General features: G+C 36.7%; 1 protein-coding gene across 2 annotated transcripts; it reads right to left on the bottom strand.

The window, feature by feature from the left end:
• Positions 1-3656: 3656 nt before the first annotated feature.
• Positions 3657-13511, bottom strand: LOC112465848. 2 transcript variants are annotated; one of them, XM_025033601.1, is made up of 9 exons: positions 12967-13511; positions 11403-11558; positions 10823-11280; positions 9959-10205; positions 6979-7191; positions 6647-6899; positions 5207-5406; positions 3931-4089; positions 3657-3855 (listed from the first exon to the last, which is right to left on the bottom strand). In XM_025033601.1, the coding sequence occupies exons 1-8, from the start codon at positions 13102-13104 to the stop codon at positions 3955-3957; spliced, it is 1800 nt and encodes a 599-aa protein (XP_024889369.1). In that variant the 5' UTR covers positions 13105-13511; the 3' UTR covers positions 3657-3855; positions 3931-3954. The 2 variants fall into 2 exon arrangements, with proteins under 2 accessions (XP_024889369.1, XP_024889368.1); XM_025033600.1 differs by having other exon boundaries at positions 3657-4089.
• Positions 13512-13884: the final 373 nt, after the last annotated feature.

Raw genomic sequence — 13884 nt, 5'->3', positions numbered from 1 at the left:
GCGACGACGCTGAATATTAAACAAATTCAACTTCATTTCTTTGACGCTAGCGTCCAAGCGAAACTACCACGTTCACCTTGTTGACGTTCATTTTCAGCGTCTCATGAATTGGCAAACAGTCTGACAAGAATTTATATAGCACTGACACTAGTATATAAAATAATTTTATATCACAAAGCCGATATTAATACGTAAAAATTTTCAATTTTGAAATTTGCGACAACTAATGTACAGAATGTATTGATTAATATTAGTAAATTGTACGGAAACACTCAATGTTAAGGGCAGTTTTTGTAAAATATTTAGGGAAAATCCAAGCTATACTCTCTCTCAACATATGTATATGTTTCGGGAAACATGAAAAATTAGGAATTATACATAATGGCCGGCCAATATGGATAATTCCCAATTTGTTTGGTCAAAATGATTAATAGAAAAGAATTAATCAAATTTCCCGGTTATTATGCATATTTTCCAATGCTGAATGGTCATTTTGATAAATCATCTTATTTGATTAACTGTTTTAAAGCGCGTCACTAACCTATGTAGGTTAGTGACGCGCTTTAAACAGTTAATCAAATAAGATGATTTATCAAAATGACCATTTTGCATTGGAAAATATGTATAACGACCGGTTAATTTGATTAATTTGAACATTTTTGCTTTTATTATTCAAATGTCCCAAAAGAAGCAGGAATTATGCATATTGCCCGGTCATTATGCATAATAACCGATTTAATCAAATTTCCCGTAACATATATACAGAATATTCCCTGAATATTAACGCCATTTTTCACTTATTATTTCGAAAGTTATATTCTCTGAAAAAAAAGAAAAAGAAAAGAAGAAAAAACCCGAGGAAATTTCATAGTAACATTTTTCAATGCATCTTTCCGATTTTTTAAATTAAATATATTTAAAAATCAAGTATTTAAAATTACTTATTTTGAATTTTGGATTTATTATCTTGTAATTATAGACATTTTTATGGAAATCGGTGATACGGTTTATAGCTGAAAAGAATGGCGTTCTTAGCGGGGAAAAGTATTTGTTTATAAGGTTCCTTTGATAACACAACTAACGCTAAGATACTCCGCGGGCTGCTGCGAGCTGTTTTCGAAATCTCACGAGGACGTTCCGAGAGTCTCCGCAATGAGGGAAAGAAGGATTAGGAGAAAACAAAAATTAATGAACAAAGTTCTGAAGATTTTGGAAAAAACAGGAAGATGGAGATGTATGTGTGTGTATGTGTGTGTGTAGATGAAGAAAGACGGAAACAAAAAATAGGGAAAAAAATAATAAAGATAGGAGCGTGTGTATGTGGGGATGGGGAGTAGGGAGAGTAGAATAAGGACTGCTAAATTTTTTTTGTGTACGTGCTTAACTATCCTACGTACGTAGACTAAATCTATTTTTGGCAATGTTGATTAGGTATACGACACGTTAAATATTATGATACCATGAGTAGATGCACTGGCCATAGTATTATGCGCTATGTAAGGTCGCTTAACACCCGTTTCTTGACGCGTTATCTGTACAATTCTGGAGAAACGGCGGAGACCCCGGTCCATCACGCTTTCGTTATTTCACGTGCGCGACTCGGATTGGGATAAGAGAAAAAGAGAAATTAAAATCTACAGCCGGTGTTCTAGAAAAATACGACAATCGAGATGCATGGGTGATTTTTTATCCTCTTCTAAATATTATTTAAAATAGCCATAGCCTCTATATATCGCGTTGCAATTGTTTTCGTCTCGTGTATCTCGACGATTGAAGACCAAAATGAAGCTTTTATCCAAATTCATCTCAACTTTGAAAAATGAATAGATTTACGCTTATTATAAATGACATATAAATGTATACAAGAGGTAGATATAGAACCCTACTAGATTTCCGGTACACTATTAAAGCGAAGCCTCTCCTTGTTCTGATTCTAAACTGACTACGCAGCAGCAGCGGAGTCTTAAAATTTGTGTACTTTTAACATATCCGGCGTATGAGTAAACGTTATCTAAGTATTACTTTCTTAAGTTTCTCGTTCATCGTCGAGACAGATCGAAGAGGAGGAAGAGAGAGCGCGCAACCGTGAGTATCCATATAATAACAATGCGACAACAACGGTATATAGGTATACGTCACGCCGTGCTTCTTATTGCTTCCAGAGTCTTAGCTTAGATAATTGCGTGCGAGTATCCGGTCCGAGATTAAGTACAAGTCTTTTTCCGAGAGGACGGAAATTTAGAAATGTTAATCTTCGCGCACACACACAGTTACAGCAGTCTCGTAATACAATAGCATCTACAGGTCTCTAATTTAAGGCTCCACAAGTGCCACCTCCGAGCAACGGAGACGAGAGGAGGCACGTCATATTGTGACACAGTTGCTAGCATTTTGCTTTTTATTCAAGCCCGAAGTATCCCCTATTACGCCAATCTTTATCTAATACCTTTTATTGTCAACCGCCCAAATTTCTCGTCATTAGACGAATCTGTTAAAATGTTGCGTATGAAATGTGGGATCTTTCACCATGTTTTTAAACCTTTGTTGTAAAATAAATAGCATTCGATACTACTTGTAATACAATTCTTCTTGAAAAAGACGCCAAATAAAAATTACAATATTAAATCATAATTTATAAATAATATTAAAACTAAACAGTTGCGATATAACCATTAAAATTTATACAACTTGTAATATAACTTGTTTTAATTTAAGTTACATTTATAATTCAATATAATTAGAGTAAAATGCAATTAACATTTAATTTTGTTAATATTCGCCAATCTCTTTTGTTTTAAATTTATATGTAACTTATCTCAATTAAATTCTCTTACAATTACTCAATATGAGTAAAGTTATTAGTAAAATTACAATAAATTATGCATTACTATAAAGTTTTTCTACAGAGAATTTAATACAAAATTATAATTTAATTATATTAGGGGAAATCATGGTCAGTTTGTTTTCTATTCTGATACGTACAAAGTTAGTGATTAAGTTTGAATAATACAATCAACATTATTAAAGATACAAAATGTTTTTTTTTATTTCTGAGATTATGTCCTCCAAATGTACTATTTGAAAGTTTTGCCTGTAATATTTGATATTATGTATAAATAGTACTTTCGTTCTTTTTTTCAATCCTGTTAAACCCCTTACACAATGAGAGGCGATAGTGATAGCGATAGCGATAACGACAAAATTTTCAACCTATTGGAAGCCGTGTATCAATGCTGTAGCTTTGTCGACAATTTTATCGCTTTTCGCTATCACTATCACTATCGCTATCGCTATCACCTCGTATTGTGTAAGGGGTTTTAGAGTGAAAAATCCAACATTCATCGCGCAACGTATAAAAGCTTTTGAAAGGACCTTAAAATTTGGAGCGTAACACAATTAAATGTCGGAAGCCGTTAACGATGTTGCAGGTATGCCGTTGGAGGTTGCTGTTGCTGTCACCGTCACCATAACACAACCGATCGAAAGATGCGTACGATGTGAAATAAGACGATGACGACGACAACGACGAGCACTTCCGAGCGACACCACGGTTGGATCCGCGGCACGTTTATGTACAACGGGCGAGCACATATAAAATTTTATATAAAAATATTTTTTCATATGCGTGTGTTTTTTATCTGTGTTTTGTGTACGTATACTGTGTATGTGTGTACGTATATTCCCGTATGTATGTGTATATTTATATATGTACATCTTGAATAATTAATACTGAGTAATTAATATCATCTCGTTCCATCGTGCGCATTATGCCGCGGCGTGAGCCTGATGGCTTTCCACGAAACGTCGTCACAGTCCCCAGTGCGAATGATTTCTTGGGAGGAAAACGCTGAGAGTCTGCCAGGAGGGATATTAAAAATCCATCCAGAATAAACGTCACCGAACAGACTAAACATCGTTGAGAAAGCATACCTAAGCGCCAAACCAGATTTTTCCTTAATGCGTCTCCTCCGAAAGTGAAGTTGCCACTAGATTGAGGGGAACATCGGAAACGTTCTCCTCGTCACCTTCGTCCGCTTCCTCATCCACGGACAAGTGCCGTTGCATACGTTCCTCGGTTTTTACATGTTGCTAGAAATACAATAAATCGTGCTTGATAAGAATAAATCCGCAGCAAAAAAAGAGTATAAAAATAAGAAATATTCAAATAAAAGATTTTGTTAAATATAAAAGTATTTAGATAAAAAATGTTTAGTTTAATTTCATAAGTTTAATCATTAACCCTTTAAGTGACAGTGACGCATATACGCGCATTGTTTTATTTTGCTCCAGTTAGCAAGATTTTCACGAAACTTACTACTTACAGATTTTTTTGAGTCGCGGAATGCGAATTTGGAATCAGAATTAAGCGGGAAACACAAACTTTTGCATAACGCATAATGCGTGAGCATAAGAAAATTGATTGTCTATTTCCTTATGCACATGTATATGGATCAATCAATTTTCTTATGCTTACGTATTATGCGTTATGCAAAAGTCTGTGCTCCTCGCTCACCGTGTCCCCGCTATACAAAATTAAAAATGGCTGATCTAATATGACGACCCAAAATTTCGAAAACTTTTATGAATTAGCGGATTTCTATGAAACTCGGTACTAGGAGATTTTTGGGTTGCTGAATACGAATTTACTGTCAAAATTTCAAAATAGTGGATCCAATATGGCGACTTCTAAATTTGGAATAATGCAATAAACTTCTGCGTTCTAAAGAATGACAGTCAAGTCCGAGAGGTCTTGAAATATGACGTACACTCAAAATTCGAGTGATCAAGCCCTCGGTCAAGTCAATCTGTCAAACACTGTCGATCAAGTCAGTTCAAAAAAGAACAGTTAGTTCAAAAGAAGTTGGATCATGATTTTGAATTTTTGAACTTTGACCCCGGATTCGTACTCAGTGACTCAAAAAACCCATTAATACCAAATTTCATGGAAATCTGACAGAATTTTTATCTTGCCATTTTTTGTCCGTTTGATGCTCATTTTCCTGCCACTCAAGGGGTTAAAACCTAGCTTGGCTCACAAACCCCTATTGTCTTTATTTGATTTTTAATCCACCGAGCCATTGTCAATGTCTTTTTATCTTAAAAAAATATTTAGTCTTTTTAACCAAGTCTCACTAGACACATTAAATGCGAATACGAGAATACTTCTTATTCCAATACTCAACATATGACAAAGAAAGTATCTTACATGAATCATGTAACTAGATAAAGGTATTGAGTAAGCAACTGGTGGAGGCGGATGGCCACCGGGTATGCGCGTAGGCGTTAACGCTGCATGCATCATCAGCTGAGGATGAATTTGTTGTCGAAGAGCATTCAGCATATCCGCACTCTCGGTATCCATTTGTTCTCTTGTAGACTGAGATGCTAAGACTGAGTCTCCTTTTTCTAAATAATAATAATAATAATAATAATAATAATAATAATAATAATAAACACATTAATTTCGTAAGAATGGATTATTTCCACACATATCACAAGAAATTGAAATATTTTTCAAAGAAATTAAGACCATCTAATAATAAACGATACTTAAACAATAAAAAACTATTTAAAATTACAAATTAATTGCATATTTATATTGAGAATACTGTTAAAATTGCTAATACACTCATATGTAAATTAAGGGGATGCTGGAGCCGTCTGTTTTACCGGCATTTTTTGTCGGCACGTAGCGTCGTATTAATTTGACAGAATTAAAAATCCTTCTCCAGAATTGCAGTACATACATTAATGATTCGGGGGAACTCCGATTTTATATAGAAAACGAGAAAAAATTACGGAAGTACAGATTTCCTTATCCTACTTTTATCCCAATATGGCGTCTCGAGTTGCGGCGAGCTGTCAGCTCGTTACAAGATGTATTTCATATAAGAGATATACCATTAGTACGAACGCGAAAACAAGTTCCCCCGAATTGCACAACAAGAAAAACATCGATAAACCCTCCAAATCAAGATTTAGAAGCGTAATATAAAAGTATAATGTCGGTGTGCATCGTGCGTATGTGTGCGTGCAATGTAGCGTGCTATCCTTGTCTATATCTTTGTCTATACAAGGACAGATATAGTCGGTGAGCACTTCTTTATCGACGCTGATCGAGTTCGGCTACGGCTCCAGCATCCCCTTAAGTAACAAAATGAAAACGCGGCATATTCCTTAAAACTAGAATAGCAGTGAATTCGATTGATATCTGAGCATTGTTCAACTTTCGAGATTTAAAGACACGCTAGTCTTGATTTCTTTTTAAAGTATTATAAATATATGTCTTAAAAAGAAATTAAATAAAGTACAAATAAAACCAAAAAAACACTGCTTTTTTAATCCGTTAAAAACCCAAAATTTATCAAGTTAGAATATAATCCCTTTTCTACAATGTGAAAAAAATTAACTACAAAAAGTTAACTACAATATAAATAATTCAATATGTATATTTATTTTGTAGTCAATTTTTTATAGTCAATTTTTTTCACATCGCAGAAAAGAGATTATATTCTAACTTAACAAATTCTGAGTGTTTAACGGATTAAAAAAGCAGTTTATCATATTAAAAAATTATATTAAATGTTTCAACGGTTGTTGCAAAAGAAACTGTTTACTAAAAATTTAATCGCTAAGAAGCTCTTACTTCTATGCCTCGTTGGTTTCTCGCCTTTAGGTCTGCGTCTGCGTGTATGTATAGTGTCCCTTCGCATGGTAACCGGACGATTAACGCCGTGCAGCTTGTAGTACAGCCCGCAAGCGTTGCACACCATTTCACCCTTCATGTTTCTTCTCCAGATGGTTGTTGTCATGGTGCCGCAATTTGTACAAGACATATCAACTTTTTTCGCCACGTTGCCGCTTTGCTGATCGAACTGTTGCTTCTGATCTTGCTCCATCTAAAACCACCAATCGATTATTGTGAGCAAGTGATAACGTCTTATGAGCAATAACAGACCGTTTGCACAGGAGAAATACCTTATTTTTTATCTTGCTCGACCATGTGGTAAAATCATGCGCTTGCTCCTCATTGTTATGTTCATGTTGGTAACTGGCAACAATGTCTGGGCTTGCTGGAGCTTTACTGGGATAGCTCTGCTTCCTGCGACCTTTCGTCGTTGTTGTCATCTCCTTACGACCAATACTGCCAGGGCTAGACGGATTACTGTCTATCGAAGCACTCTGTACAGACTGCATATAACATCATTTTACTCACCATTAAATTTTTTCAAAAATTTTTTTGGATTTACAAGTAATACATTTTATACTTATTTAACCTTATAAATGTCTTATATCAATCGATCGTAATATGTAACAGTCTATGTCGGATGAAAAAGTAAACCTAGTTTTTTTAAATAAATAAAATCAACTTTATAAAATAATTTTAGTTGTATCTATAAGAGCTCATGCACGATGAGAGGAATAAGAAACAAGGAATTAAACATAGAGAGAATTCATAGTCGCATCTTTTTTCAAGACACGGTCTTCAAGGAATTAAACATAGATAGAATTCATAAAGATCGTGTCTTGAAAAAAGATGCGACTATGAATTTTCTCTATGTTTAATTCCTTGTTCCTTATTCCTCTCATTGTGCATGAGCCCTAAAGGCCCCCGCACAATGAAAAATATAAGGAACAAAGAACAAATATTAGCGATTAGAAATAAGAAATTAGGAATAAAGCTGGTGTAGCATTATAATGATACACGGCTTCCGATAAGTTAAAAATCTATTGCCTGTGTTATTTCCTGTTTCTGTTGCCTGTATTTTTCATCGTGCATTCAACTTTATTCTTGATTCTTTAGTCCTCCTAATCGCTAATATCTGTTCCTTGTTCCTTATATTTTTCATTGTGGAGGCCTTAATAATTTTATAGTTACAACTATATAGGGGAAAGTGGAATACCTGTGCGCACCTAAGGTAAATCTGTTAATATAAAATGGCTTTTATAGTTACAATTAATTTTTAAATGCAGCTATGAAACCTTTAAACGTTTGTCTACAAGTACGTGAATTTATACTTAATAATAATTTTGTTGTTAAATATTTATTGAGCAATATTTAGGACGATGCAAAGTCGGGCAAAAATGAAACTGGCGAATAGTGCGCAAAATTTGTGTCTGCAGCAGATAAATTTCGAACTTTTCTACTTAAATCATTAGTTTTAAATGTTGTTAATGTGAGTAATGATAAATAATTGGAAATTAAATGCAAAACTTTAAAAATAGAGGAATATTTGAACAAAAATTTTTTGCGAGTAGAACTGACTCAACTGGCTTCAACGCACAATTAATTCGACATAAATATATATAAATTCAAAAATAAATAAACTATATATGTATACATAAAATCGACATAAATAAAAGCCGCGCACTATTCCCCGGATTTGTTATTCCGGGACAATTTTGTCAATTATTCGCGAACCACAAATAAAATTATGGGACCAATACGGCAAAAGGTTCCCAAGGGATCGTATTTCACTATGTTATACCAATTACAGTAGCAAATAAAAATTGCCCACTTACGAACTTAACTCCTGTCGCTTCAAAATGGTAAGGAAATGGGCGCGTTTTCTTTTCGCTTCCTCTGTTCAAACAAAGCTTTGGATAAAATGTATCTATATTATCTAGAATTGATGTAAGCTTTGAAATTTTGCCACGTGTTGTCAGCTATCGTCAGTCTTGAACTTGAGGTGCGCACTATTACCCATACGCATTCCCCTACACTTTCCCCTAACTAATATTTAATTGTAACTATAAATGATTTTACAGTTTTCAAGATTAATATCTTAACGATGTCGGTGCCGGATTCAACATATGGATGGAAAAAATTAATACATGTTTTATATTTAAAATTAGTTGAAGATTTCAAGGAAAGGATGCATTTTACTTTACTGAGCCAAAAGGTCGAGAAAAGGACGTCTTTCGGCAGCAATGCATTGTTATTTTCACTCAAAAGAGCATAACTACAATCAATTTACGATCTACCTGTTATCAGAACAAAGAGACGATACTACAGAAAGAGCCCAAACGCACAGTCAGGAGATCTTTGTTCGTAAATTCGTCGAAATAAAAGCATCTCGTGATCAAGGATATCTCACTCGCGTTGACAAAATATCAAAATTAAATAATTTACAATAAATATTTATAATTTACATATAAATATTTATTTATTATAAATTACATAATTTTAGTATTTTACCAATATATAAATCAACAACAAAATACTATGTTTTTTTTGCTCTTAATAATATCAATATAATCTATTTGAGAATATTTCATCATGAATTTGTAATTCATAAAACAAATCATTGTTATATGAAAAAAATAAAAGATTGTTATAATTACAAAGATGTTTTGATGCAATTATTAAAAAAAAAAAAGATACAAAAATAATAAAGAGGCAGTTAAAAAAAAATAATTTTTAACAATATTTGTCTCTTAATTAATAAGATAGAATCTTTCTGATATATTTCATATCTTGATATCCGTTAACAGAGTGCGAACAGAGTCCCAAGAGTTCCCGATTATCTATTATTTGCGGAATTCTACCTGGAATATGTCCCGAATAGGTTTAAAAGAATTTCCCGATCGGCCGATGGGCCGACTGGCGGCTTAACCGATGACCTGAGTTTTTCCCGCCACTATACCTGGCCCTTTTCTCTCTATTTACCAAACGTACAGATGTTCGCGTTTGGCGAGGCATTTTCGAGAAATGTTTTGTCTGCTTAGGACGAGGCAGGACAAGGCACTACTGCTACGCGCAGAAAAATCACACAAAACGATTCAAAAAAATGCAAACATATTTGCAGATTGTTCTCTCTATTTATCTATTTATTTAATCCACATGTGTTTGTAAATTTTTCTCTTTCTCTTTCTATCTTTCTTTACTAACGCGATTTCGATCTTTATTTATATATTAGTTACCGAAATGTTCAACTTGTGGTCGGTTCTCACTCACCTTATTTTCTAAGCTTCCTATATTGGTACGATTACCAAGCACAGGGAAATCGGCCAACGTACGCTCGGTAGCTGTCCCCTGGGTATCCCTATAGAATCTGATTTGCGGGGATATCTTGTCCGAATCAATCGCAGTAATACCGATCTGCCTGTTGTTCATCAAAGAGCGCAGCAGATTGGTCGCTTCACCGGTGAATCCATTGTTCAATTTATCACCGTTTGTTCGCGTAATTTCCAAACTTCTGTTGCTGCGTAACAAAATACGAAGGGACGTGTGTAATTGCATAACTTTAATAGTTTACTGATTGCAAATGTCTAGCGGCTTATGATATTTATTGCCAGTTTAATTTATAATTTGCAATCATAAGCTTCCCCCCCCCTTATTAGCAAAACGATTATTATGGCGATACTCGATCGTAATTTTATCGCCAGATTTAACAAAATAACTCGCAATATAAGGAGGCAATTGAGTCAGATTTGAAACGACTTATTGATCAAAATTCGAATACAACAAACAAATTTGTTAGTATAAAAATATTGACAACGAAATTTACTTCGATAAGCAATGATGAAAGTAAAGTGATTAAATTTTACTAGTTTATTTATATAACTAGTCATTTTACATAACAACGTGAGAATATGAGACCGTAATCATACATAATGTAATACATTGAAAGTGTAACTATAATATTGAATTAGTATAACATAGCAATGCTTTCGTTATTGACTTTGAAAATTAGATACACAATGTCGCTTATCTTATCTGTAAGCACCTCACACGGGATACATTTGTGCACCTTACTACCGAGCAGATATCGAGTGAACAAATATTTGCCGAACAAACAGCAACGTTTGGCTTACTTACTTGGCTAGAGCTTGCCATAGCTTTGTCGCTTCCTGATCGATGTTAGTATCAGAGCAGTTGCTCTCTGGCGTATCCATTCTATTAACTGGACTACAATTTGCCGTGTTGGACTCGGAGCCATCATAGTTGCTCTCGACTCGACTCCTCTTACTGACGGTCATATCGTAACCATTTTCCTCGCCTTCGATATCCTGTTCGTCACGATCTTCAATTTCCAGTCGTTCAGGATCGGAACTGTTGGAACTGTTGTCATCGTCTAGCTCGCACTTAATATTATCGTGTTCTCGCATATCATTGCTCTGCAACTCTAGATGATGCGTTTGAGTTTGAGGTATTACGTTTTGATTAATGCTGGCCGGCTCGGAGTTAGGCTCCTCGTTGAATAACATCCTATTCAACTCGAGGAACGATTGCAGAGGGCTCTCGCCCGCTACTTTGGCAGTGGAGAAAGACTCTTTCTAAGAACACATAGAGAAAAGGTATATGTATATAATTTATCTTCTTGCTTATAGATTCAGTGCAATTTTAACGAAACGACGCATAATTTGTTACTTAATCTCAAACAATTCAAATCCAATACCTGCTCGTCATGAGACAACTGCTGCTTGAAAAAATCCAGGTACTGTTTGAGTACGATGTCAGACTTTTGCGACACTTCGCGAAAGTTGTCCAGCATATTCAACTTACATACACACCGATGGCAGATAATCGGTGGTAAGAAATCACCATCTTTTACCTATCGAGAATATATCGTGTAACAAAACTAGATAACAAAAGCGATGGGTAGGTACTGTTCATTTGGCTACAATGACATAACTCTCTGACACTAACTCAATTGTCATTTTTAAAGTTGTCTGCAAAATAATAGTGAGAATTCTGTACAGTGAACGAAGAGCTCTGACACTAATATGTAGTTAAATTGCTCTGCAATCAGTTGTTATACCAAAATAGCATTTAAAAATATTACAAAATTTTAATGATTCTAAACATTTGAACCTATTTTCTGAAAAAACATTGTTTTTCAGACATTTTGAGTTATGTCATTGTCATTGTTGTAACAAATGAGTGATACAAAAACTATAATGTTCTCAAAATTAATTTCTGTGATAAGATCCTTGTTATAGAAATAAAAGTGAGAATAATTGAAAATTGCAAGAGATATATTTTTATTATAGTAAGTTATCAACTTATTTTCTAGTAAATATCTTAATTATCAACTTTACACTAAAAATAACGTCTGATATATAATTTTAATAAAAATTTACTGGTTAATAAAATCTTATGAGCAAAGATCTGATCGATATAAGTCCTTAAGACATCCTACTAAATAAAATATCGAACGGAGAGTATGTTTTTGATATACTGTGCATCTTTAGTTCTCGCTTATATAAGGATGATCACGAATAGGAGGACGATCTGTGTCTGACGTAAAGTTTTGCAATAAAAACTGGGTCTGCAAATACTATATCGAGAGCCCGTGTCTCCCGATCGGCATCGCGCGTCGGTCAGAATGGATGCTTCTGGCAATTTAAAAGGACATTAAGGAGCGCCGATAGAGGCGAGAACGGCGCGGATAACGCGCGGCATGACAACGGAATACGCGTGTGAAACATGATAACAGGCCATCCAAATAAGGAGCCGCAGCCTTCCCTCCCCCCTCCATGACTCGCGCGGCTGTAGTTCCGCTTGCCACGCTCGCGCGGGGCTTATCACTGCCATTTTAAATGCCGTTGCTGCTCGTCGGCTTATCTCGCGGACACATCTCTTGCCAAACTTTCTCTCGTGGCACGCGCACATACACTCACACATACACAGCCGCGCGGTGACGCGGTTACCCGAGTGCGCGGAGTGCGAGTGCGATCGCGAATGCGAGAACGTGCGTGCTAGACAGAAACGGCGAGTGAAGGAGCGACTCCGAGTCTCGCGGTAGAGCGCGCGCGCGAGAGCACCTCTAAAGCCAAGCGAGCGTGTGAGCGAGTGAGCGTACGGAGGCAGAGGGAGAAGAAGAGAGGGGACGATAGCACGGCGACGATGAGAACGACGCAGACGGAGAGACGCATACACGGCCGCGCCGAAGAGATATACCACAGATGGTCGCGTCCGATGAAATGCGGATAATCACCGCGGTGCACGGCAAATCTCACCGTGATTGACAAGCACGCCGATATCTTCTCGGCGTAATTCTGTTGGGTGCCCCCTTCCTCGAATATGGAATACTTGACATCGTCCAGGGATAAACAAAGGCGACACAGCTCGTAGAACTTCTGCGGTACATCGAACATAATTGCGAGCTCCGGCTTGCCTGCGGCCCACGTAAAGCGCGAGTCATCAAGAGGTATGCTCTAACAGCGGCCGACGTGCGATCTTTCTCCACTGCCACTGCTCGCGTTCAGCGATGAGGATGGTTTATACGGATCACTTATCACAGTCACCACCGCGGCTCATTGTCAGCGGCACAGTACACGCACCGCCATGAATCGCGTTGCACAAAGAGGGCGAACCCCGTGGAACGTGGAACGCGCTGGCTGGGACTGGCTGGGACTAGAGAACTTGTAAAGAGGCTTGTTTGCGTTGCTTGAAATCCCCAAACATTTTTGCACTTGAAATGAGATAAATATATATTCGGCCGTTGGAGAGAGAGAAAGCGAAGATGCTGAGTGCAAAAAGTGCAAGCAACGCGAACAGACCCAAGGCCGGTCCATATAACTAGTATCAGAGAGAAACCTGAGAGCGGCCATCCGGCTTCGGGGGACGTCTGTCCTAATCTGCCCTCTGAGAAAGTGGACGTCAACTACGGCGTTACGCTCGGTAACGATCAGAGAGGACTCGGGTAACGATACATGGGTTCGTATCCATGCTATGGTTCGTGTCCGAACTACTCAGATGGAGGGGATATGCTGGTCGCACAAGCCTTTCCTCTGTCCGTGTACGCTAGGCCCTCGGCAAGCTTCGAGCGGGGAGAGAAGGGCAGACATACGATCTGCTGTCTCTCTTGAGCTGTGACGTTGCCGCTTTGCACGGGCCGGCTTGCCGGCTATACCACGATGCCACGCATTTCGGGT

This window comes from Temnothorax curvispinosus, unplaced genomic scaffold (genome assembly GCF_003070985.1).
Source record: "Temnothorax curvispinosus isolate PA1 unplaced genomic scaffold, ASM307098v1 QBEX01015557.1, whole genome shotgun sequence".
NCBI lineage: Eukaryota > Metazoa > Arthropoda > Insecta > Hymenoptera > Formicidae > Temnothorax > Temnothorax curvispinosus.
This window is presented reverse-complemented; position numbering and strand designations above follow the sequence as displayed.

Bases quoted from the DNA above. Each gene is read 5' to 3' on its own strand.
- LOC112465848 (XM_025033600.1), bottom strand. From the start codon at position 13,104: ATGTTCGATGTACCGCAGAAGTTCTACGAGCTGTGTCGCCTTTGTTTA. The intron at 6,900-6,978 runs GTATTTCTCCTG...TGGTGGTTTTAG, and splicing joins CGAGCAAGATAAAAAATAAG to ATGGAGCAAGATCAGAAGCA. The intron at 5,407-6,646 runs GTAAGAGCTTCT...ATTATTATTTAG, and splicing joins GAAACCAACGAGGCATAGAA to AAAAAGGAGACTCAGTCTTA.